The sequence below is a fragment of the Corylus avellana genome, chromosome ca2 (assembly GCF_901000735.1).
Source record: "Corylus avellana chromosome ca2, CavTom2PMs-1.0".
NCBI classification, from domain to species: domain Eukaryota; kingdom Viridiplantae; phylum Streptophyta; class Magnoliopsida; order Fagales; family Betulaceae; genus Corylus; species Corylus avellana.
The window spans coordinates 49,972,131-49,995,383 of NC_081542.1; the positions used below are offsets into that span (position 1 = coordinate 49,972,131).

A 23,253-nucleotide genomic window follows, 5' to 3' on the forward strand; every position below is an offset into this window, starting at 1 on the left:
GCAGAGCTGCCAAAAAGTCAAAAATGATTAGTCAACCAAATGTGCACGTACGCAATTATAACAAGAATAAAGTTCTCTTCAATTAGGTTGGAAGAATGTTGTTGATTTTTTTTTTTTAAAAAAAATAGTTTATTAAATTTATGATGTCAAACCAAATTAGAATTGTTCTGCGTATAAACCATAAACATAAACTAATTAAGAAAAATACAAACCCTAACCACTTCAAAGAAAACAGCAAAAAAATTTGAAATAATGTTCTTCAAACTGAATTGAAAAATAACACAAACCATATGCTTAAAGATAATATTCCGAAAACAAGTTACAAGATAGTACAGTGCTATTAATTCAGTATCTAACAACTCAGCATATGCCAACAAAGGCAAAGGTTATATATGCCCCCTCCGGCTAGGGGTGTACAACCCGGTAACAGTTATTTTCTTATAACCGTAACTGCAACCAGTTTAGGCTATTATTCCATTTTAAAAAATTGCAACTGCAACTAACCTAAACCGGTTATTTGGTTATTGAAGATAGTTATAAACCGGTTTTCATAAATAATTTCATAATTTTTTTTTCTTTTTTAATACAAAACTTCAAATTTGTTAATTCAAAGAAGAAACAATGTTCATATTTCTTGTTAATTCAAACTACTAATATATTAATGCCATTATTTATTTTTGTTTTATCTCATATCTCAAAATGTCATCAGATAATTCAAAACAATTACAAATCCAAAACAATAAGTAAAAAACCCTACAGCTTGGTTACATGTACACCCCTAAAACAAACCACTCTACTTGTACACCCCTACCTCCGGCCCCTTTCCTAAAAAAAAAAAAAAATTCAAATTATTAGAAAGATTTTTTTTAAAATAGCATAAGGTCTTATATATATATATATATATAGGATTTGGTTTACATGCTATTATTAAAATTACAGCATGTATGTTGTAGCTTAATTAACGGTTAAGATTGAATTTCTCAAAATCTCTATTCATTTTCTCTCTCCTATTAAATGATTCTAAAAATAAGTCGACTTTAAAATTGAATCTTGACCGTTGATTAAACTACAGCATACATACTGTTATTTTAATAACAGCATGTAAGCCTTATATATATATATAGTTCGCTCCCTAAAGCTAAATTCTTAACCGCGTCTGTATGTTGTAGTTTAATCAATGGTCAAGATTGAATTTCTCAAAATCTCTCTTAATTTTTTCTCTCCTATTAAAAGCTTTTAAAAATAAGTCAACTTTTTTTTAAAATTTTTTTTTGACATGTACACAAGGGAAGGGAGAGAGAGATTCGAATTAGTGACCTCCACTTCATTAGGCGTGGTTCACAGTCAATTAAGCTATCCTTTGGAGACATAAATAAGTCAACTTTAAGATTCAATTTTGACCGTTTTAATATATGCTGTTATTTTAATAACAGCATATAAGCTGAATCCTATTAACTTATACAAGGTCAATTTAATTAAATGCTCCTAATTATTTTGTAAGTATCTTTTTTCTATGTGCATCTAGTGCAATTAATTATAGATTCGAGAAGTGAGAAATAGTTTCAATTTTTTTATTTTTTATTTTTGGTTCTTTATTAGTTTAACAAAAATTGAAAATATGACGTCAGAAACATTGAAAGAACAATCAGTAGATGAGATCGTTATTTTGGAGTCTTTTGACCGATCGAGCCAACGCTTGTTCCAACACCTGCGAGATGGCTACAATTGTTGCATTACGATTACGAAATTTCAATGTATTTCCCTCCACGCGGTCCCGAATCCCCGTGGGCCTATAAATACCCCCGCCAGCGGGCGCACATTCCTAAAACATACACTTGCAAACTATCTGATCCTCACATATTCATATTCATTTCATTTCTAAGATTATTGTCTTCTACTACTTTTGGTAATTTCTTCCCTTGAGAAATTCACACAATTAAGTCTTCTACTACATTTGATTGGAGATATGTCAACCGAGAGCTCTGAACATGATGGAGATCTGGAGTCCCAGCAAACGGTTTTGCTAATAGCAGCCAGTGGTAACAGTAATCCAAGAACCCGTTGGAGCAGGATTTATCTGATTCTTAGAGAGCAAAATCGCAAGTTGAGAGAAGATAGAGCTGCTCAGAAGGATTCTCTCGGTCTTGAGAGATCAATTTCATCATCTACTTCATTTTACAGTATCATCAGCACCGATATCACGGGAGAAGCAGTAAGTTTTCTGTCTTAGCTTGTCTCTCCTGGATTTCTATGGTGCCTCATTATATGCAATTTTGGTTACTTCTATCACCATGTATCTTCTAATTGATATTTTAATTACAGGATCTACAAAGCAACGGAAGTGATCAGGAAATCTCGTCCGCATCAAATGAAGTTTCAATAGATATTGTAACTCCTACAATATTGGATGGTGCAACTAATGCAAAACTCCAACAGGAAAACATAGCGAGAATGGTAAAGGAGAAGGACCGAGATTCCTTACACAATTTTGGAGGCATTCAAGTGATCGCAAAGGCTCTGAATACTGATTTAGAGAACGGAATCTGTGGTGACGAGCAAGATGTACGCTCTCGACGCCTAGCCACCACACTCTCCACAACACAGGCTCCTAAGCAAGGCTTCCTTCAAATTCTCGTAACATCTTGCAATAGTTCCATTATTCTCCTCCTCTTCGTGTCCGCAGTGCTGTCACTTGCCTTCGGGATCAAGGAGGAAGGCTGGAGGAGTGGCTGGGAGGAAGGAGTAGTCTTAATTGTTGCCCTCATCATACTTGTACTTGCTCCTTCGCTACGTGACTTTTGGGTCCAACATTCACAGAAGACAAAGCAGGAGCCATTGGAATCTGTTGATGTCTTCAGAGGGGGATGCCAACACAAAGTATCCATCGGAGATGTTTTGGTGGGTGACATAGTATGCCTGGAGAGGGAAACTCTGATCCCTGCTGATGGTTTGTTCATATCTGGTGATCAGCTTCTAAAACTAAATTATGATGGTGTAGAGTCAACCATCGACGACATGAACCCGTTTCTCTTCTATGGCGCAGAGGTGGTTGGTGGAACCGGTCGCATGCTGGTTACATCTGTGGGGATGGACACGACATGGGGACAGTTGATGAACCAGGTTACTGATCAAGCCCTCAACAAGGCCCCATTACCAGCTAAACTTGACAGGGTGAGCATTGGCTCAACCATCGTTGGGCTTTCAATCTCTATCCTCATCCTTGTGGTGTTGTTCCTCCGTTTCGAGCTTGGAAAGGAAGATGCTGGCTCTAACCACCCAGATTTCAGGGGAAAACCAACTGCAAGCAGAGAGATAATAGATGCTATCAAGAGAATTGTCATCAAACCAAATGGGAAGACCAGTAGTGCCTTAACAACTTCACTTACAATGTTGCTGGTTGGAGTAACGGAAGGAATCCCTTTGGTAATTGCGCTCGCCATCACTTATTGGAACAGAAAGATGCTGTCTGATAAGGCCTCTGCTCAACAACCTTGGGCTTGTCTCACCATGTGTTCAGTCACAACTATTTGCATTCACTCGCTGGCATTTGAAATGTGCTGGACAGAGGAGACAAGAAAAGCAATACAGGGTTGGACAAATGCTGGAGTTGGTATCATTTTTGTTTCAGAAGCTAGTGTCTCTATGTTGGAAGCCAAAGCTCTCGAGTGTGGACTGCTTCCCAGCTCAAACAGATTAGTGCTTGAAGTCGAAAACTTCCGAAAATACAGTGCCAAGGAGAGGATGAATGAAGTAGATAAAATCATGGCGATGGGAAGCTCCTCCCCTCCAGACAGGCTCCTTCTAGTGCAGTGTTTGAAGAAAAAAGGCCACAAAGTAGCAGTTGTTGGAGGCAAAATAACTGACATTCCAGCGCTAAAAGAAGCTGATGTGGGGATTGTGATAGAGAGTGGTTGCAGCTGTGAAATGGCCAGAGAATGTTCTGACATCATCATCAGGGACGGCGACGATTTCAGTTTCTTGGTCACCATTGAAGGGTGCGGAAGATGTACTTATGACAACATTCAGAAGTATATCCAGCTTGAGCTTACCATGAACATTGCAGGGCTGTTGATAACTTCCATCACAACCATGGCCTTAGGATATTCTCCAATTTCGGCAATCCAATTGCTTTGGGCTAATTTCATCGTGACCCTTCTGGGTGGCCTTGCATTACTGAGTGAGCCGTTGATGGAGGAGAACAAGCCGCCACTCATGAGGCAAAGTGAACCGCTGGTCACCAAGGCTATGTGGAGAAACCTAGTCAGTCAAGCTCTATATCAGGTTGCCATCTTAGTGACCTTCCAATTCGAAGGGCATGCTATCCTGGGCATCAGCAAGAAAGTTAGTAAAACCATTATCTTCAATAGTTTCCTTCTTTGCCAAGTGTTTAACCAAGTCAATTCAAGGGATCTGGAGAAGAAGAATGTCTTCAGAGGCATTCATCGTAACCCATTTTTTTGGGTGGCGGTGGTTGGTATTCTGGTGCTGCAGGTGTGTTTTATTGAGATTGCACATATCCTTGTCGGTGATCCAAAATTGAATTGGTTGCAGTGGTCCGTTTGCCTTCTAATTGGGATGTTAGCATGTGCTAACGATTGGGGTACAAAGTGGGTTGCAGGTTGCATCAGGGATTGGTTTACTGGGCCATTTTACCCAAATATGGGGGGAACCACTAGCATGACACCCTCTGCTCCCTCAGACTCTGCAACTCTCGAGCTGCCACTAATGAAAACTACTTGACACCACTCTAATCATTCTAGGTTCATACTAATTTATATTTTATTTTAACACCACTCTCGAGCTGCCAGTAGTTATATATATGTTGTAGTTGTGCATATGTATATATGGATAAAGTTTTTTTCTCTAAATTTGCTAGCGTTAACGTTCTGTTTGTTTTTGTTTTCCTATTCTCAAGCCAGGAATTACAGTGTGTGCAAATTTAATTTAACTCCCGTTCTAAGCACCATATACAGAGATTTGTAAATCTGGCGAACAAAATTCAGATAACGAAGAAAATAGACCAAGTTCAAATACAAAGAATCACAAAATAAAATTCAATTAACAGATTGCAGACGAAGGGTTTGAACCATACTAGAGGCAGCCATATTCGTTCATATTCTTTGAATTAAAGAGAGAAAAAAACAGAAAGTTTGTGAAATGGAAAGCATAGAAGAAGAAAGAACAACTCAGAATCAAAGAGAAACAGAGAGAATACAAATGACATTTACCTGAGCACTTGATTGGCACACTGGCCACTGCGTATAAGTTGAAGGTTTCAACAGCAGCGTTGACTTCGATTGAGGAAGACAAAGACTTAACGACTTAACGTTCGTACGCCTCGCCTCGCGTGTGTGTGAGACTACGAGTGGTAGATTGTGCAAGCGACTTGAAAGATTTGGGCTGCTGAGTTCGGCTTTTGTAATAGCTTCGTGCCTCATGGGCTGAATTTGGCTTCATGATGGACTGGGCTTGTTTCATTTATCAATGTAATTGCCTAGTAGCCGTCTCATTCTGCAGTAGGCTTAAAAATTTTTACACGAATTTAATATGAAATAAATTAATTAAGATTGAGGAGTTTAATTTATTTAATTAAATATGTTAAATAATAACGACATATATTTTTTTATATCTATGTCACAACACAATTTGAACTCACCATGCGTTGATCAACCATATTTTTCTTCAGAATGATTATAATAGGCTTTGGGGCACCTAGTCTTTCCTTCCACCTTAAAAGCAGCCAAACTATGATATGTTATCGGATTTCTAGGGAAAAGGATCCTCTCCATTTTAAAATCCCTCCATTTCCTTCATTTAGTGCATTTTGAAGGGTATTCTAGACAGCTCGGGATGGAAAAGAAATAGGAGCGCTACTCTGTTCCATCACATGGCAATTGGTATTTAATGCCGCCCGACCGGCAATAAATTGAAAATATCCATTGTTAGAGCCAGTGATTTACTCCCCATGACCCAAACACACGCAACTTAGTCGAAGGGCGACACGTGATAGTACCATACAAGGAAGGCATAACCTTCGACCAAAGAGAACATGGTTCAAAAGGAAAGGTAAACACTAGACTCCTCACTCCTTCCTCTCAAGGAATGGGAGTGTTTTTTTTTTTTTCAAGATCTTTACTAACTTATGGGTCATTGCAATCCCCTTAATTAACATGAATCTTGCTGTACAAATTTCAGCTTCTGGGTATCCATTCAACGGGATACTAAATTTGTAACTTCTTGTTATACATTCACAAAAGAAGTCAGAAGATCTTTCTAGTTTTAACTCTCTCTACGGAATACGTACTAACTTTAAATTGTTTCTTTCTTGGTGTTTGAAAGCATTTTTAATTAAAATGCTCATTTTTTCTTTCATCCGGATTAAGAGTGAGTGAAATCCCCTTCTAACCCTTTCTCCCTTTTAATAAAAAAATCAGAAAAGGAAAAAAAGAAAAGAAAAAGAGCCATCTTGGCCGCGCCAAAGGGACCCATACATCCAGACGCAGACAAGGCGCTAGGCGCTTGCTATAATCACTTACCAGGCATGAGGCACCACATGGGCAATCGCATCTCATGATGAAATAGCCGCCCAACCCTCATTTGGTTGTTGCCTTCTTAAATATATCGGTTGCAGCTTTCAACCAAATTTAGCAACTCTGCTTGAATTTGTGGCCTGTGCTTGTCCCCATAAAATACATGTAAAACGGTAGTGCAAATATAGCTGGCGCTTCTCTTAGGTTGTTAAATAATGATGATTATTATTATTTTTAAATGATAGTTTAATCGGCTGTAAATCACGTCTTATGAAGCAGAAGTTAATAGTTTGAATCCCTTCTCTCCTTCTCTTGTGTGGACATGTTAAATAATAATAATAATAATAATAATAATAATAATGATTATTATTGAACTTGAAAAATAGTCCAACCAAATACAATTTAACCAAAATTAAATAAAGCGGTAAAGGGATTAAATGAGGTGAAAATATTTTGAAATTTTTTTCAAAAGTAAAACCATTATGAGGGTAGCAAAACCATAAGAAATTTATCAAGTATAGGAAATTTAAATTAAGATCAGTTATTCAGTCTCGTTCGAACCTTGTTCAATCGCCCTTGCGACAGATCCTCTTAGAAGCTTGATCTTTAATCCTTTAAAGTCCTCTATTCGACCGACCTTCGATCCCCACTACCCTCGAAAACTTAGTTATTGAGATGCACTGAAACCGCATTTGAATTCCTTTTAACCGGCAGTATTTGATCTTCAACAGCCAGATTTGGACTCCAATTTAAGAACCAACTTGACAACTCAACCTAGACTTACAACAAAGGTAGTTTTTACGCCAAATTTGCCGACAAAAAACCTAACAGTAACTTAGGACTAAATCAATGCATATGTTACAACTTACTTGCCTGCTTATGCTTACATATGTATACTGATATAAATGATAAAGCATATTGGATAGGCCATGCCACTCAAACTGTGCATTTCTATAACCAATGTAAATGGATAAAATGGAGATTTTTAATTGCACGCCTTCTTTATCTATCAATGGAAATATGTCTTCTCAAACCGTCTTTCAAACTTCAAAGTTCGAAGAAAATAATAGAGTTGGGAGTTGTTTGTGCTGCGCAAAATGAAGAAGCATCCAATCCGGCTACAGTAGCATCTGCAGCTTTCATCTCTGCATGCCATTCCCAGCCAAAAACTCTAAGACAAAAACTATAGTGAGAGAGACAGAGAGAGAGAATGTTGGTATGTTTGTCTTTGTCATACATTATTGTTCAATCAAAGCATGATGACTTCCCAAGATTTATATATATTTCTCTCTTCTTACCCTTGTCCTTTTCCTCTCGGACTACCCCCCACCTATTCTGCTTTAACAAAGGAGAAAAATTTATTAGACAGAGGATTTGAAAGAGAAATATTACTTTTAGGATTTGATATCCATGCACCTAAAGGCCACCAAAAAAGGCTAGCTCCATCACCTCCAAAGCTAATTTAAGACCCCTTTTTGGGGCAAGCTGACACTGGATATCATCCAACTCAATATTCCTCCAAACACACCCTTCCATGAGCTAGTTTCAACATTCTCTTGGACTTTTCTCCAAACCCTTTTCTTCTTTAGCAATGCTGTTGCCTCTCTCCTCTCGTACACTACAAACAACCTCCTTAGATTTGGCCACACAGCCTCTTCTCTTTGGACTTTGCACCCTAGCTGCCGATTCTCATTCCTTTTTCCAAATCATTTTAAAATTCATATTCCAACAACTAAACTCGCTTAAATTTAATTCAAAGCAACGATCTTTACAATACCCGATTGCCTATATATATGCGCAAAGCCATTCAAAACTCCTTAACAAGCTACTTTCTCAAATGGGTGGAGAAGACCAGGATTCCACTGTCATCCATTCCTCCATTGCTCTCCTTCAAGAGAGGTTCAGGCAGCTGCAGAGAGTGAAAGAAATGAGAGAGGAAAGAGAGCTGATGAGAATGCTCGCCGAACCAAATAAACATCTCAATCTCCATCCTCCACCCATGCCTTCTGAGCAGCCATCGAAGTTATTTTTCCACTCTGAGCTCATCATCCCACCAAGATCACCTCCCCAAGCTTCTCTCTCTATTTCGCCTCCATCTCAGAGCAGACGTGCAGATTACCCTGTCCGCGACACCCCACTCCTCGTGAATTCATGGCGCCACACAGATGATCATAGATCCTCTGTGAATGAATTCAACGACTCTGATTCTGATCACTCTAAAGTTGATACTTCTCTTCATCTGTAAACGACCACATCCACATATATACTCGATCTAGCTCTTTCCGGTAATGTAATATTGGATGAGTTGCCATATTATTAGTACCATAAGACATGTGCTTGCCTTAATCGTGTTTTTTCATGAAGCCGTCGAAGGTTTTCAGTGTATAAACGTCCGTCGAGCCGGCATAAATATTGTAGCTCGATCTGTTGAAATATTTTGGTGGTGCTGATCAGTAAAATAGATGAATAAAATTTATGGAGTCTATACATATGTACGCGTGAATGTTACAATATTAATGAAATAATTAAATCAACAATCTCTTATTTATTTTGTAAGTTTAATTAATTAACCTCGTATCAGAGTTGAGGTCGTGAATTCTAGGCTTTGAGCCTTGTCTTCATAATTTATTTTTCATTTTAATTAAATACTTCATGTATCTAACCTTACTTATTGAAGGTGAATTCGAGCTTACACTTGAATAGTTAATTAGTTCTCATGTCAATGATAATAAGAACACATGGCTAGAGTCCGACAATTTCATAGGTTGAAAGTGTTATTTAAAACAAAATCACGAAAAATATATCGTTTGAAAGTGTGCTTTTAAAAATTTATAATTTTAAATGTTAAACTGTAATTTTAAAAGCCAAATCGCTATATATTTTACCAAATACTTAATTATATTTTCGGGAATGCTACATTTTAAAGCCAAAAATCCACTATAACATACTTTATTTTTTATTTTTATTTTTATTTTTTTCTAACTTATGACTCAAGTTTTTAGATTCAAACAAAACAAAATGGAAGGGTTTGTTGAATCTAAACTTATGACTCAAGTTTTTAGATTCAAACCGTTTTAACCTGAAAAATTAATAAAGGATTTAAGGTCCGTTTGGAATTATGGTTTCAATAAATGCGATTTTAAAAATAGTATTTTTAAAATCACTACTTTTTAAAATCTCAAAAGCGTTTGGTAAAACATGGTAAAAAGAATTTTTTTATTAAATATTTGTTATGCGAATTCATGATTTTGGTTTAAATTCGTACTTTTTCAAATTAACACCTTCTAGCTTACTTATTGAAATCACATATTTTTTTCCTATTTTAAATTAAGTGATTTTTAAACCGCAATGCCAAATGTCTTACGTTTTGTGATATCTTTAAAAAACGCCGATTATTCTTGCGAAATTGCAATCCCAAACACAACCCTTAGTTATGTCCCTAATTACACATATATATAATTATATATACTCCAATTAAAATTTTAAGGAACCCTTTTGTTTAGTAGTTTGTTATATTTCCAGTACTGCTGATTAGCGGTCTGATTTTTGTTTGCTGATTAATTAGCAGCTTTTATTTTGATTAAAATAGGTAACCCTGGTCAAAACGACCACAGATTAATTGATTGAAGTCTCTAACGATGTAGTTTAGGACCAAGTACACCATTTTATACTACTCTTTGTCGTAGAGTCTCCAGTCAAAACGACAATATGTCGTTTAACTTGAAGTTGGTTGTCCTTGTTTGACAATTGAGTCACTGACAAGCCACACGGAGCTGGCTACGGTCATGGGCCATTGGGCCTCCTGTGGACATGGATATCACCTCACTGCCCCTGGTCCCAACGAACTTGCAAATCACGTCGGAATTCAAAAGGGAAGAAAAAAAAATATATCGACAAACGTTTAATTTCTCAGCTATTATCTTTTAAATCAATCTATTACATCAATTTTTTTTTTTTTAATTCAATCTATTTTATATATAATAGGGCATTTAATTCTGATTATATATGACTTGTTAATTTATACAGAAAATAAAAGAAAACTTATTTATTTCTCCAAAGAAAAAAAAGGAAAAAACAAAAGCAAGATGCACTAATGCTTTTTCCCTTTCAGTTTCCTTGGCAAATGGGTCATCCGGATGCTTTCATGCTGATCATAGATGTGTATGACATCTTTTGAACTTTCATACGAAGACCAATTAACTGTAATAAAATTCCACATGAATATATTACATGCATATGTAGTTGATCACACACCCGACCGGCCGGTCGACAATTCATACTAACTTGAGCATGGGTAGCATTCCCGCCGACAATCCCGACAAGTTTCCGTGCTTCCTACTATTGTCCCTCTCGCAAGCATTTCCACCTGGGATGCTACCCATGCTTAAGTTAGTAAAAATTTCTTAAAGAGAAAGTATGGAAGGAGAAAATCATAATAATAGAGTTTCTAGGTGTCACCTTCTCGTTGAACATGTTTTTAGTAATGTATGGTGCTCGACCTATGTCATCTAATGAGATCTCTTACCACGTATCATCTTCTTATTGAGTGTATTGAGTATAGGCCTACGCGGGTAACAAAAATGCATTCTTGCCTCTAGTGGGCTGCAACTGTTACCTAATTCCTTGTTAAAAATATATAGGACAGTTATGGTGACGTAGCGAGGCAATGATCTCCTAAAATGTGCATATCTTTAGTCCTAGAATGACTAATGGACCAATCCATCTAACTTAGGAGTGTATAAGTGGTTATGGTTGGTGATTTTTTATAACCGTTTACAAAAGCAGTTATGTGGTTAACGGTAATAAGCAATTAGCGGTTATTGGATGGTTATAACCGTTCCACTTCTATACCTCTATAATCTAGCCCAAAGGCTTGTGGGTTTAGGCCTGATTGTCTCTAGATTGGGTGCATCAGCTTGAGTCCAATTTCTAAATTTGGATCCTCATTCTCAATCTATTACATATATACTCTAGAACCAAGAGTCTAGAATACAATACGAATCACTAATTTACCAACTTAAGAACAGAATAACTAATTAATATCAACACGTCAGGATCCAGTCAGCAACAACTGATAAACGGTCGGATAAATATTTGGTAATCATTACATATATATTCAGCAAAATTTACATTGTGAGATTAGAGCAAGCTAAATGGATTATATGATCATTCACTGGTGAACCATTTGGTCCTTTTTTCTCTCTCTAACAGTGAATTAAAGAGGGTAAGTTGGCATGTTAAAGAAAGCTGGTCTAAATTTGCTTACGTGACATTGAAGCAAGGCATAGAGAATAGAATCTCAACTTTCTTGAAAGCTGAGAATTTCTTTGATAATCTCAAAGTTACTTCATAATATATTCGACTAACTATTGGATCTGATGTGAATGTCCAGTTCCCAGATATAGATTGAACCACCTGCAGGCTGCAGCAGCTTCTGGAGAACAATGTCATCTGCTTTGCCAAGAAATCTTCTAGCTCTGCTCCTTTTGACACTTGCTCTGCAAATATCTGGTATAATCATCATGAGCCCTGTTTAATTTTGGAAACAAATCTTTTTAAGGATACCAATGCATGCACATGCACAAATCTTTATTTCAAACCACTCCATTTTCAAAGCACTCCACTTTAAATCATTAAATTCTAACTTGTTTGATAATGTTAGATGGGCAATTCGACGGATGGTGCATAGCTGATGAGCAGACCCCAGATGATGAACTGCAGAAAGCGCTGGACTGGGCTTGTGGAAAAGGAGGTGCGGATTGCAGCCAAATACAAGTAAACAAGCCTTGCTACTTGCCAAATACAATAAGGGACCATGCCTCTTATGCCTTCAACAACTATTATCAGAAGTTCAAGAGCAAAGGAGCTACTTGCTATTTTAACTCAGCTGCAATCGTCACTGATCTTGACCCAAGTAAGATGCCTAAAAGATCCTGCATAAATCATTTCAACTTATATTATTAATTGGATTTCTCTTTTGTTGCTATTTAATTAATTAGCTTCTTAATTGGACCCACAACGCTAAACGAGGAAAGAAAAAGAACTATATATATCCTATTCATGTTCAATATCATTCTTCGAGCCTATTGAATGATGGCAGATGACCAACAATTTTTCTCAGAATTTCTGAAATAGATCTTAGTGACCTCAAAATGAATGTAATCTTGCTTTTCAATCAAGTTAACACAGATCCATAGAACAGATCCATTAATGGAAAAGATCATGATCTCATAATCTCCTCTATCTTTGGTGGCAGGTCATAATTCATGCAAGTTTGAGCATATTCCTTGAATGAAACCATCGAATATCTGCAGTAATGTCATAGTATACAGATCGGTTTTATGCTATGTAATGGCAAATGCCATAATACATGCAAGTTTGGGTATCTTCCTTGAACGAGTTCATCTAGTAATTGCTGTTAAATTCTCTCTCTCTCTCTTTCTCATAGAATCTTTGAAGGGAATGCTTTTGTTTACAGTTACTTTTCTTTGTTTCCAGTAACTTTTGTTTCCTAAAGTATTTATTCTCCTCTCTTTCTTTGGCAACAAATTGAACAACTTTCGTACTAGAAGGAATTCTTTCAAACCGGCTCGATTGCTTGAAGGAAAACTTATTTGGAAGATAAAAAACTAATATCCATCTCATAAGTTAAAATGTGCTGGTCCATATCATATGCAATAAAGGAAGATTGGAAGTATGATCACTTTCACATTCATAGATAGGCATGCATATATATGGTGATATAAAGATGAGAGACGCAATGCTATCGTATTGCTCACATACAGAGATTCGCCCGAAACAAGGGCCGGCGGGGAGTGACAGTGACTCCTCAAACCCCTGAAACTCAATAAATTTTTTCCATTACGGCTACCAATCTCCTTTGCCATCTCTATCAACCAAAACCACACGTCCCAAGACCCCTATTGTTGAATTCAAAGCGAAAAACAAAACAAAACAAGAACAGTAGGAAAAAAACAAAGATGGGATATAATCATATCTTATCACCCACATTATGACATTAGTACCAATAGCATGCAAGCCAGTGCAGCTTCCACTTACAATTAGAGTTAGCAAAATTTTTTTTTTTTTTTTGGTATGAAATTGCGAATATGGCACCAATTCAATAAGAAATTAACGAGTTATATATGGTTAAATGATTTAACCCGTTTAATTAAATAGGTTGAGTTAAAGTTAATTTATATAATATTATACACATGCATTAACATGATTCGAATATAACACGCGACATTTATGATTGACAATTTTTTACACAACTTGCTACGTGAACCCAAAACGAACTTAACACAAAATTAATGGACAAATGTTAAAAGATTGTGACTTGTTTAATTAAATGGTTATATTTAAGATTAAGCTATATAATTTTATATCCATATTTTGACATAACTCACAAACTCAACACATAAATACAAATTACGGCGGCCCTAATCCTGGGGTTAGGTGTGCTCAGCTGCTTGAGTGGGGACTTGCAAAGAGGGTTAATGGCTGCACTTCATCATGGTAACGTGTGAACATGATCACATAACCTACCACCCAAATGGCCCACCATATTGACCAAATCAACACTAAAAATGAAAATGAACCACTTTAATCATTCCTATATCGCACTAAGAACAATATCATCTTAAAAAAAATTGTTCAATACACACTTTAATTAATTATCTAAATTAATAGAAAAAGGGAAAAAAAAATGCTACAATGTTTATATAAATATAAAGAATTACTGTAACATTACCTTAGTTTTAAAAATTGTTAATTTAATCATTAATTTATATCCCAATAAAAGAAATATTTAAAACAAATTAGAAAACAATTTGAAGCTGGGGACTGAAGCCGCCCAATGCCCTTGTTCTAATCCACAAAAGAAATGGGCATCATAAAATTCCAGCACACCTTCATTCAATGAGAGAGGAGAGGATTAATGGCCCTCTTCACCTTATCTGACTCTTTCTTGGGAGAAGAAAAGAAACCATTGCCTCTTCCCAGAAATTGAAATAAACAAATAAACCTAGTAGTTCCTAAAAGTAAAAAAGAAAAAAGAAAAAAAAAATGGAGTCCCCTAAATACAAAACAAGACGCGTGAAAGCTATGCAAACCCCCCCACACACACACATTCAATGCTTACTAGTTACTTCTATGTATTTGGAAGCGGTGCCCCTCGAGCATTGACCACTTGGCAGGCATAGCAAATACAAAGGAGTTAAAAAGAAACAGGAAAAAGTTGTGTCTCTGTCCTTGTGTCAGTGGGTGTATTTAAGTAGTGGAAGTTTGTTGTTGGGTGTGAGACTTGACTTGCTTTCCTCTTGCTCTGTACTCTCTACTAGTATCTTCTTCTTCTTCTGTTTTGAGTGTGGATCTTGGGGAAGGATGAGTTATGTGGGTGTTGGTGTTAGTCCCGGCCCTCCCGGGAATGTCCCAGTGTATCATAATACAAATGTGAAGCTAGCGGATAGGAGCGTGCGAGTGGCAGAACTTGTTTTGAGGTCTGTGATTTGTGCTTTAGGAGTTCTTGCAGCTGTTCTTGTGGGGACTGATACCCAGGTCAAAGAGATCTTCACAATTCAGAAGAAAGCTCGATTTACAGACATGAAAGCTCTTGTGTAAGATCTCAAACATGAAACAACCCTCTCTCTTTCACTCTCATTCTGAGGTTTAAAGGCCTAATTATTCCTTGATACTGTGACCAATTTCAATTATTATGCAGGTTTTTGGTGATAGCCAATGGGATAGCTGCTGCCTACTCTTTGGTGCAGGTGCTGCGCTGTGTTGTGAGCATGGTTAGAGGAAATTTGCTTTTTAGCAAGCCCTTAGCCTGGGCCATCTTCTCTGGTGATCAGGTTCATTGCATTCTATATTTTCTTTTATGACCCTTTTATTTTCACCAAAATAAAAATGTTCACTTTATATCTTCCCTTTTTTCACATGGCATGCATGAAAAGCCTAGGGCCACCGCCCACAATATGATTTGTACCTTACTACCTTAGACATTATTAATATGCTTCATGTTATAAAATAGGCTCTGTGTACACCCATGATCCATATTGACAAATAGCAGCATATTGGTATAGGATTTGAACCGTCAGTGGCCTTTGGTTGTGTTGATAAGGTCATCTAAGATTACATCTCTTTCCTTTTCTCATATGGACAAAGTTTTCTCTAAACTGGGATGCATTTCTATAAGAACAGAGGAAAAACTGAAAAACTCTGTTTATGTTAAATTGCATGCTACATCTGTGCTTTTATCATTGTGGTAGCTGTGACTAATGTTGATGAATCTCAATCAAACAAAATTACATTTAACTATTTATCTCAAAAAGTAACTAATATCTTTTTATGGAATTTGAGAAATGAATATCGAAATAAAATTGAATGTATATATACTAGGTAGATGGGGCTCCATGTTTTTTCTTTCTTTACAACAATGGTACAGCCTCCTAGTATTGCGAGATCATTAATAGATCGAAACACTTGTCAACACCAGTTGCATGGGTGCCATTTTGCAAATAGTATAAGCATAGTTTGCCTTCTCTCTCGGACCATGTGCCAGCAAGTGTCTCTGTTTGTCACTATCATAACCGGCTATACATTAATTCTTAGAGTCTTGAGGGAGGTGTGCTTATGTCAATCATCAGCACAATAAGGCCATATGTGATGGTCTGGACACACCTGAACAGACCCTTTCAGCATAACATTTGAAATGTGAAATAAATGGAGCTTTGGTATATGAATTGTGAGCTCCATTGATGAACATACAAGTTTGTTATTCTGACTCTGACGGACCTGACTAGCTAGGGGATAAGAAGCTGTGGATCTTCTCTTCTGCTGTCATCATAAATCAGAGAATGTGATATCATAAATGTATTAATTTGAGTACTGTACTTTGGCTGGCAATCATGACTGCAGAATGAGCTGCCAGCCGGGTATATAATATATATGTTCTATACCATGATAAATGTCTCGTGAAGTGTATAAGATTCGTGTTCATTTGAAATTGGAGTAAGCATTTTCTTTCCATTCATGTCATTTGATCTGATGTTGAGTTGTTTGGGCAGGTAATGGCATACTTGACCGTAGCTGCAGTGGCTGCTGCAGCACAATCAGCAGTGTTTGCAAAGTTGGGGCAGCAAGAAGTGCAGTGGATGAAGATATGCAATATGTATGGGAAGTTCTGTAACCAAGTTGGAGAGGGAATAGCGAGTGCAGTATTAGTTAGCCTTAGCATGGTGGTCCTGTCTTGCATGTCTGCTTTCAGTCTCTTCCGCCTGTATGGTGGGAACAAGCAGGGCAAGAGCAGCGCAAGCTGGTAGGCCTTGAAGACACTCAGTTGTAACTAATTGACCCACCTCTTTGCTCTTGGCTCTTGCGCACATGGGTTTTGTGATTTGTTGGTGTTCTTTCATCTATGTATGATGATGATTAAAAAGTTAGCCTTGTGACAGCCCTTTGAATATGACAATAAATGGAGGCTTGGGTTCTGTAATCGGAGTTGGAATGTTACCATTAAAGTTAGGCTATCTAATCAAGATAACGCTTACTCTGATACTACTTAAAGTAGCTAAAGCTATTTGAAAAAAATGGTTACATTCACTTTACCTCCTAAAATTTTAAGAATTTTTCAATTCGAACCTTAATGTTTAAAAATTGACAATGTACTTTCTTAATATTTTAAAAAATTTTAATTTAGACATTTTGTTACTAATTTTTATTAAAGTTTGACGAAAATCTATGAAATTACTTAAACCATCACTTTATTTTGATTTTATTGTCAAAATCTTGATTAAATGAGCAGCCTTAAAAAAAGATATTTACATTTTACACCCCTCAATCCAATTTTAGTTCACTTTGTTGAATGTTGATGACATTCGCATCCACGTTCACAGAAAAAGATATTATATGTGATTCACATTCACATCAAGTAAGCGTGAGTGGTGGACCGTGGTCGACACGTGCCTTTTCGGCTGACAAATGCAACAACGCACTATCACACACAAGAAGGACCACCAACCAGCGTAATATGACCCTCTTTTGAATTTTCTTTTCAACAAAAGCCTCGCATCTCATTGGCCATAGGGAAAACTTGGTTTGCTTCTGGTTGACATACGAGTACTCCCCACCATTCCACTCCCTCATTTCTGGTAAATTCACCGCCTCTAGGCTGACTGAACCGAACCTTTAAAGCTTCCCAACTCAAATAAAAAAGAAAAGTAAACCCTAAACAGAATCGATTACTGAAAATATCTTCGATTTTCGATTAAAGTCGTGGTTATAGATTGCGGTTTCTGTGGTAATTTTCAAGGGATTCTTTTGGAAGAAACAATTTTGGCTACCAGAGAGATAGGGAGAGGGGGAGATGTCGGAAAAATTCTCGGCGACGCTTCGGATCGGAGATCTGAGCGATTTCATAGCGCCATCACAGGCGTGCATAGTGTCTCTCAAGGGGCTCAAAACTAACCCAACCAAACCCGATAAAGCTGAGGTATTCGCTACAATTTCATCAATTTTTCGCTGTCTATTCAAATTTTGCTTTTTTTTTTTTTTTGGGGGGGGGGGGGTCCTTCATTTGGTTGAATAGCTATTAGTGTTTAGAGGCATAATTTCAGTGGTTAAGGTTTTGCTAAAGTAACCAAGGGATTTGTGAAGTTTCTGTTCATTGGGTTTGATTATGCATTTTTAATTTTTGGTGAAGGTTTCAACTTCTAACAAGCAATTGCAAACAGACCCAGTTAAAATTTCACTCAAGGACTGCTTAGCATGCAGGTAATTCTCTCTTTCTCTCTCTTACTTATTTGGTTTTTGTTATGGCATCTGTTGTAGCTCTGAATAAGCTTTATGCGACAATCTAATAAAGAAAAGGCGAATTTGGGAACAAATAAGGAGTTGGGAGCTTGTAATGAGTGAATTGATGTTTACCAAGGCCTTACCCAGATGACTTGCAATGATTTGGTTGCTTATAGGCTTGTTTGTATGTTTCGATTCAACTAGTTCAAGAATCATTTATTAAGCGTTCTTCGTGGATTCACCTATGCCATTGTGTAGTCATGGCTCGCCTAAGTGGCTTGTTGCAGCTGTTGTTTCACATGGGGGATTTTGTGGGTGTGCCTTGCTGTTTCCTGGCAGGTGTCCTTGTTATTGATTTATATTGTATTAAACCCTGCAGTCCCTTAAGTGGAGGCAAGTGTGGTTTATAACATCTGTATTGAATTTAATTGTCGATATAATTGTGTGTTGTGGGTTTGATGAGCATATACATGTTCCTTACTGTAAGCGGGCCGATTGCCAAATAGTTATTAAAGTGAAGACTCTTGCTTAGATATTCAGGATAAAATGTTTTGGATGGCGATAGTTTGTTCTTGTATGTGCCACAACATGCTCTGTGGTGACCTTCAAGTCGAACATGTTGTCTCTAAGGCTGTAGATTTGTTTGGTTTTGACAAGTCCGCTTCATTTCCTGCCATACCTAAGGCTAAAAATTAATGATTTCATTGACCCTGCAGTGGGTGCGTAACATCAGCTGAGACGGTTATGCTGGAGAAGCAAAGTTTGGATGAGTTTCTTGCTAATGTTAATAAAGGGAAGGCTGTCATTGTTTCACTCTCTCCCCAGTCAAGAGCATCCCTTGCAGTTCATTTTGGCATCTCTCCACTACAGGTGAAACTGAAACATTGCAAATTATATATTATCTTTTTTCTACTTTCCTGTTATTCACCCATGCATGAGGAAAAAATTAATTTACAAAGCGGGTAATTGCCTTTTTCTTTGTTGTATTCAAGTTTAGTCGTAAATTCAATCTATGACCTAAGTTTGCATTGGCTAGCCGCTAAGAAAAGTCTCCAACTGCTCATTAAACTTATTTCCATTCACTATGTAAGTGTGTGCAGACAGTCACTTCTAACAGTTGAAGTTCGTGTTCCAATTTTCAGGTTTTCAAGAAACTGACAACATTTTTTAAGTCCTTGGGAGTAAAGGCAGTCTTTGATACAAGTTGCAGTAGAGACTTAACTCTTATTGAATCTTGTAATGAATTCATCATGAGGTACAAACAAAGCCAATTGACGGATAATGAAAGATTTCAATCATCTCTACCCATGATCTCCTCAGCATGTCCAGGTATATATAATTGCTCCAAATGCTATTATAGTTCACCCTCACTTGCCCACCAAGATAACAAAAGAAACCAATCCTATCCAGACAGACACGGATATGTAATTGCTTCAACCTTGAACCAACCCCCACCCAAAAAAAAAAGAGGAACCCACCTCATGGACAAGACACAGATATGTGGTTGCATTAACGGTTTAGTCTGGATGGTGACTTAGAACTTATCTAGTTGTGTTATAATGTGTAATGTGGTGTCAACATCTTCCTGTAATTGCAGGTTGGATATGCTATGCTGAGAAACAACTTGGATCCTATATTCTGCCTTATGTTTCTTCAGTGAAGAGCCCCCAGCAGACAATTGGATCTATTGTTAAGCATCATATATGCCAAGAATTGGGTGTTAGGTAATATATGCAGTCCAATAAGTCTGATTCCTATATTCTGATCATAATTGTGACTTGAAGCATATCTTCTTTTGGAGTTCTTTGATTATAAAAATAATTTTTTTTCTTTCTATGTTTCAGTGTAAGCTTAATTTGTACTGTTTTTAGGCTATCATATCAGTAGGAATAATTTAGAGTGGTGATGAAATTTAAGAATTTAAATTAGGATTTGAAAAATCAGCAGTTATGTCCTCTTTGCCTTGTTTCAAGTGTGATGGAATAACTACAAGCTGAGGTAGATCTAGATATCATCATATCCGCGTGCGCGCGGGGAGGGGTGGGCGGGTGTTGGGTATTCCAACCCCCTTCCGCATAGACGATATCTATTTCCTCCTTTTCCTCCCCATCTCAACCAAAAGAAAGTTGCAAAATAATTTTCATAGCCCCGTTGCTCCTTTGTATTTATATTTGAATTGTAGTATTAAAATTTTAAATTTTCTATAAGTATAAAGGATAGAATTACTGTCATTTTCTGAGTCTTCTTCTTTTGGAACTTCTGGTAATGGTGCTAAATTTTTCGGTTCAAACTAGATGTGTTGAATAGTCAGTTCTTGATTATGATTTGATTGCTTACTAATTTACATTGCTTACTAATTTACTTATCAGGCCAGACAAGGTTTACCACGTAACTGTAATGCCCTGTTATGATAAAAAGCTTGAGGCTGCCAGGGAGGACTTTGTATTTCAAGTGGAATCTCAAGGTGAAACACATGAAAATGGTCTTAGAATTGCAGAGGTAGACTCTGTGTTAACCTCGGGGGAGGTTTTAGAATTGATACAGGTGAGATTCTTTTTGGACTTTCATTGTTATTGTGTATTCTTTTAAACAATAGCTATCCATGTATGTTAATGTATGGTGGTCAATTTTTGCAGTTAAAAGCAGTGGATTTTAAAGCCTTAGAGGAGTCCTCGCTTGACAGAATGTAAGAACCAGTGTCCCTCTAAGTTTCCCTTTTGTTATAGAGTGAGTTGTTTAACATATAGTTTCTGTGATCTTCATGCAGGGTGACAAATGTTAATGAAGAAGGGCATCTTTATGGGGTCAATGGAAGCTCTGGAGGTTATGCTGAAACAATTTTTCGATATGCTGCTAAAACACTCTTTGGAAGAGAAATTGAAGGACCTCTTGAGTTCAGAACTATTAGAAACACAGATTTCCAAGAAGTCACTTTGGAAGTATGTTCAGTCCTATCTAATTTACTTCATATAGTTTGTAGGCATATGGCAAGGTTATTGTTAGAAACTAAGCTTGTGGTTCCGGAGATGGGCTTCAGAATTTGGAGAGCCCACTGGTTCGAGTTTTTCACTGATATGAACCTAATTGCATTTTGAGTTCTTCACAGTTCCTAACGCTCTTACTCAGAATCATATATTATGTTTTTCACAGGGTTCAGTCTTGTAAATAGCTCCAAATGTTGTAGACTATCTATTGCGATTAGCCCTTGTTACTTGTGCATCTTTATGTGCCCTAGTGCACTTCCTCTACTGCATAGATTCATACTTTCATGGAGCATATTATGCATCTGCATCTGTTCATTGTAATATAATACGATATCACACCATCTTTTAATGTAGGTTGAGGGGAAAACTGTTCTGAAATTTTCTTTGTGTTATGGCTTCCGGAACCTGCAAAATGTTGTTAGGAGAATTAAAAGTGGAAAATGTGATTACCATTTCCTGGAGATCATGGCATGCCCTGCAGGTTTTTTTCCCCTTTTTCCTTATTTTATGTACTCAACAGTATCTGACTTGTGAACACAATGTGTGCTTAATTCTGCCTAATAATTTTGTCTGTTTTTCTTAATCAAAATTTGGAATTTGAATTTGATTATGTGAAATTTACTTGATTTTTTGTGGTAAATTTTGTATTTTGGGTTTGATCGAATAGGTTGCTTGAATGGTGGAGGTCAAATCAAGCCAAAGCCTGGGCAATCTCCAAAGGAGTTGCTTCAATTATTAGAAGCTGTTTATATGGAAAATGTGAGTGTTTATTTGGAGTTCTTGAAGTAATTTCAAATAATTTTGTGGTGTTGTTAGACTCTGCTATTGAATCATTACCCATCCAGAATTTGTATTCGAGCATTATTGAGTAATTAACTTTGCTTACCCATGATAGCTCAGGTGCCAATTTTATACTATTTTCACCCCTGAACGAACCTTAGTGATGCTTGATCTTTACATTTGGAATGTAAAAGATCTATAAGCAAGGGATAAATCTTATTGAGTGGATACCCTCCATAATGGAATCACTGCCCCTCAAAAAGCTCCAACTTAAATCTATTTTGAGTGCTTAGACATATGAGCAAGTGATGCCTCAGATGCCATGGTGATTAAAGTGAACTTATAAAAAATCCTGCTTAGAGTTTTATAGGGTGATTTCATCCGACTAGCATGTGTTACCCTTTTAATTTTTCTAAAATTTATGTATTTAACTTTATCCACAAATTTTCATTTGCTTGAGCATGGCTATGCATGATTCTATGGTTTTTTGCTGTTAATGCTTTCATACTCCAGGTTATGGTAGCTGATCCTTTCAAGAACCCCATCGTGAGAAGCTTATATGATGACTGGCTTGAGCAACCTGGTTCGCAGAAAGCTAAGAGACTCATGCACACAGAATACCACCCTGTGGTAAAAAGCATTACTTCTCAGTTGCACAATTGGTAAAAAAGTTTTGCCGTCCTGACTTCTGATTCCTGAAAAACACTAAAACTTCCCAAATTTCTCTCCGCTTTCTCCACATCAAAGATTGTGTGCCCATCACTTTTGGGGATTGCATCCGTGGAGGACTACAGTTTTGATAGAGTGAACAGATTTTCTTTTTAAATTTTTTACTGATGTACATGCTTTGTATTTTGAATGTTGTTAGCTAGAGAAATATTATTATGTGCTTATGTAATACACCTTTTACGTTCTGTTGCTGTATTTTTTATTTTTTTCCTCTTCTTTGTTAGGTTAACAGGTCCATATAAAATTGCCTTCATTCATGTATGTTCTTGCGGTTCTTTGTCCATTTACTCTTATATCTGAATAAGATTATTGAAGAGGCCGGGGAATGACAGTGCCTGCTTCTGAAACAAATAGTAGTCCTTACATGTATCGTTTTTAACAAATAAAGTTAATTGGTTGCTACTGAAATGAGAACATGCATGTCTTTGCTATGT

General features: G+C 36.9%; 5 protein-coding genes across 5 annotated transcripts; all 5 read left to right on the forward strand.

The window, feature by feature from the left end:
- Nucleotides 1-1,966: 1,966 nt before the first annotated feature.
- LOC132171072 (putative calcium-transporting ATPase 13, plasma membrane-type) lies at nt 1,967-5,216 on the forward strand. Its single transcript, XM_059582288.1, has 2 exons — nt 1,967-2,212; nt 2,323-5,216. Exons 1-2 carry the CDS (start codon nt 1,967-1,969, stop codon nt 4,738-4,740), a joined length of 2,664 nt encoding a protein of 887 aa, XP_059438271.1. The 3' UTR covers nt 4,741-5,216.
- A 3,151-nt stretch (nt 5,217-8,367) lies between these two features.
- Nucleotides 8,368-8,775, forward strand: LOC132170183 (uncharacterized). The gene has a single exon (XM_059581075.1). It carries the CDS (start codon nt 8,368-8,370, stop codon nt 8,773-8,775), a length of 408 nt encoding a protein of 135 aa, XP_059437058.1.
- A 3,155-nt stretch (nt 8,776-11,930) lies between these two features.
- Nucleotides 11,931-13,007, forward strand: LOC132172723 (glucan endo-1,3-beta-glucosidase 4-like). The gene is made up of 3 exons (XM_059584280.1): nt 11,931-12,041; nt 12,193-12,444; nt 12,787-13,007. Exons 1-3 carry the CDS (start codon nt 11,975-11,977, stop codon nt 12,819-12,821), a joined length of 354 nt encoding a protein of 117 aa, XP_059440263.1. The 5' UTR covers nt 11,931-11,974; the 3' UTR covers nt 12,822-13,007.
- Nucleotides 13,008-14,803: 1,796 nt separating this feature from the next.
- LOC132170958 (CASP-like protein 2B1) lies at nt 14,804-17,028 on the forward strand. Its single transcript, XM_059582120.1, has 3 exons — nt 14,804-15,148; nt 15,253-15,385; nt 16,601-17,028. Exons 1-3 carry the CDS (start codon nt 14,916-14,918, stop codon nt 16,853-16,855), a joined length of 621 nt encoding a protein of 206 aa, XP_059438103.1. The 5' UTR covers nt 14,804-14,915; the 3' UTR covers nt 16,856-17,028.
- A 670-nt stretch (nt 17,029-17,698) lies between these two features.
- On the forward strand, nt 17,699-23,029 carry LOC132172553 (protein NAR1). Its single transcript, XM_059584068.1, has 11 exons — nt 17,699-18,024; nt 18,235-18,305; nt 19,043-19,196; nt 19,469-19,655; nt 19,924-20,050; nt 20,696-20,870; nt 20,963-21,012; nt 21,094-21,265; nt 21,665-21,791; nt 21,978-22,069; nt 22,604-23,029. The coding sequence occupies exons 1-11, from the start codon at nt 17,899-17,901 to the stop codon at nt 22,754-22,756; spliced, it is 1,434 nt and encodes a 477-aa protein (XP_059440051.1). The 5' UTR covers nt 17,699-17,898; the 3' UTR covers nt 22,757-23,029.
- Nucleotides 23,030-23,253: the final 224 nt, after the last annotated feature.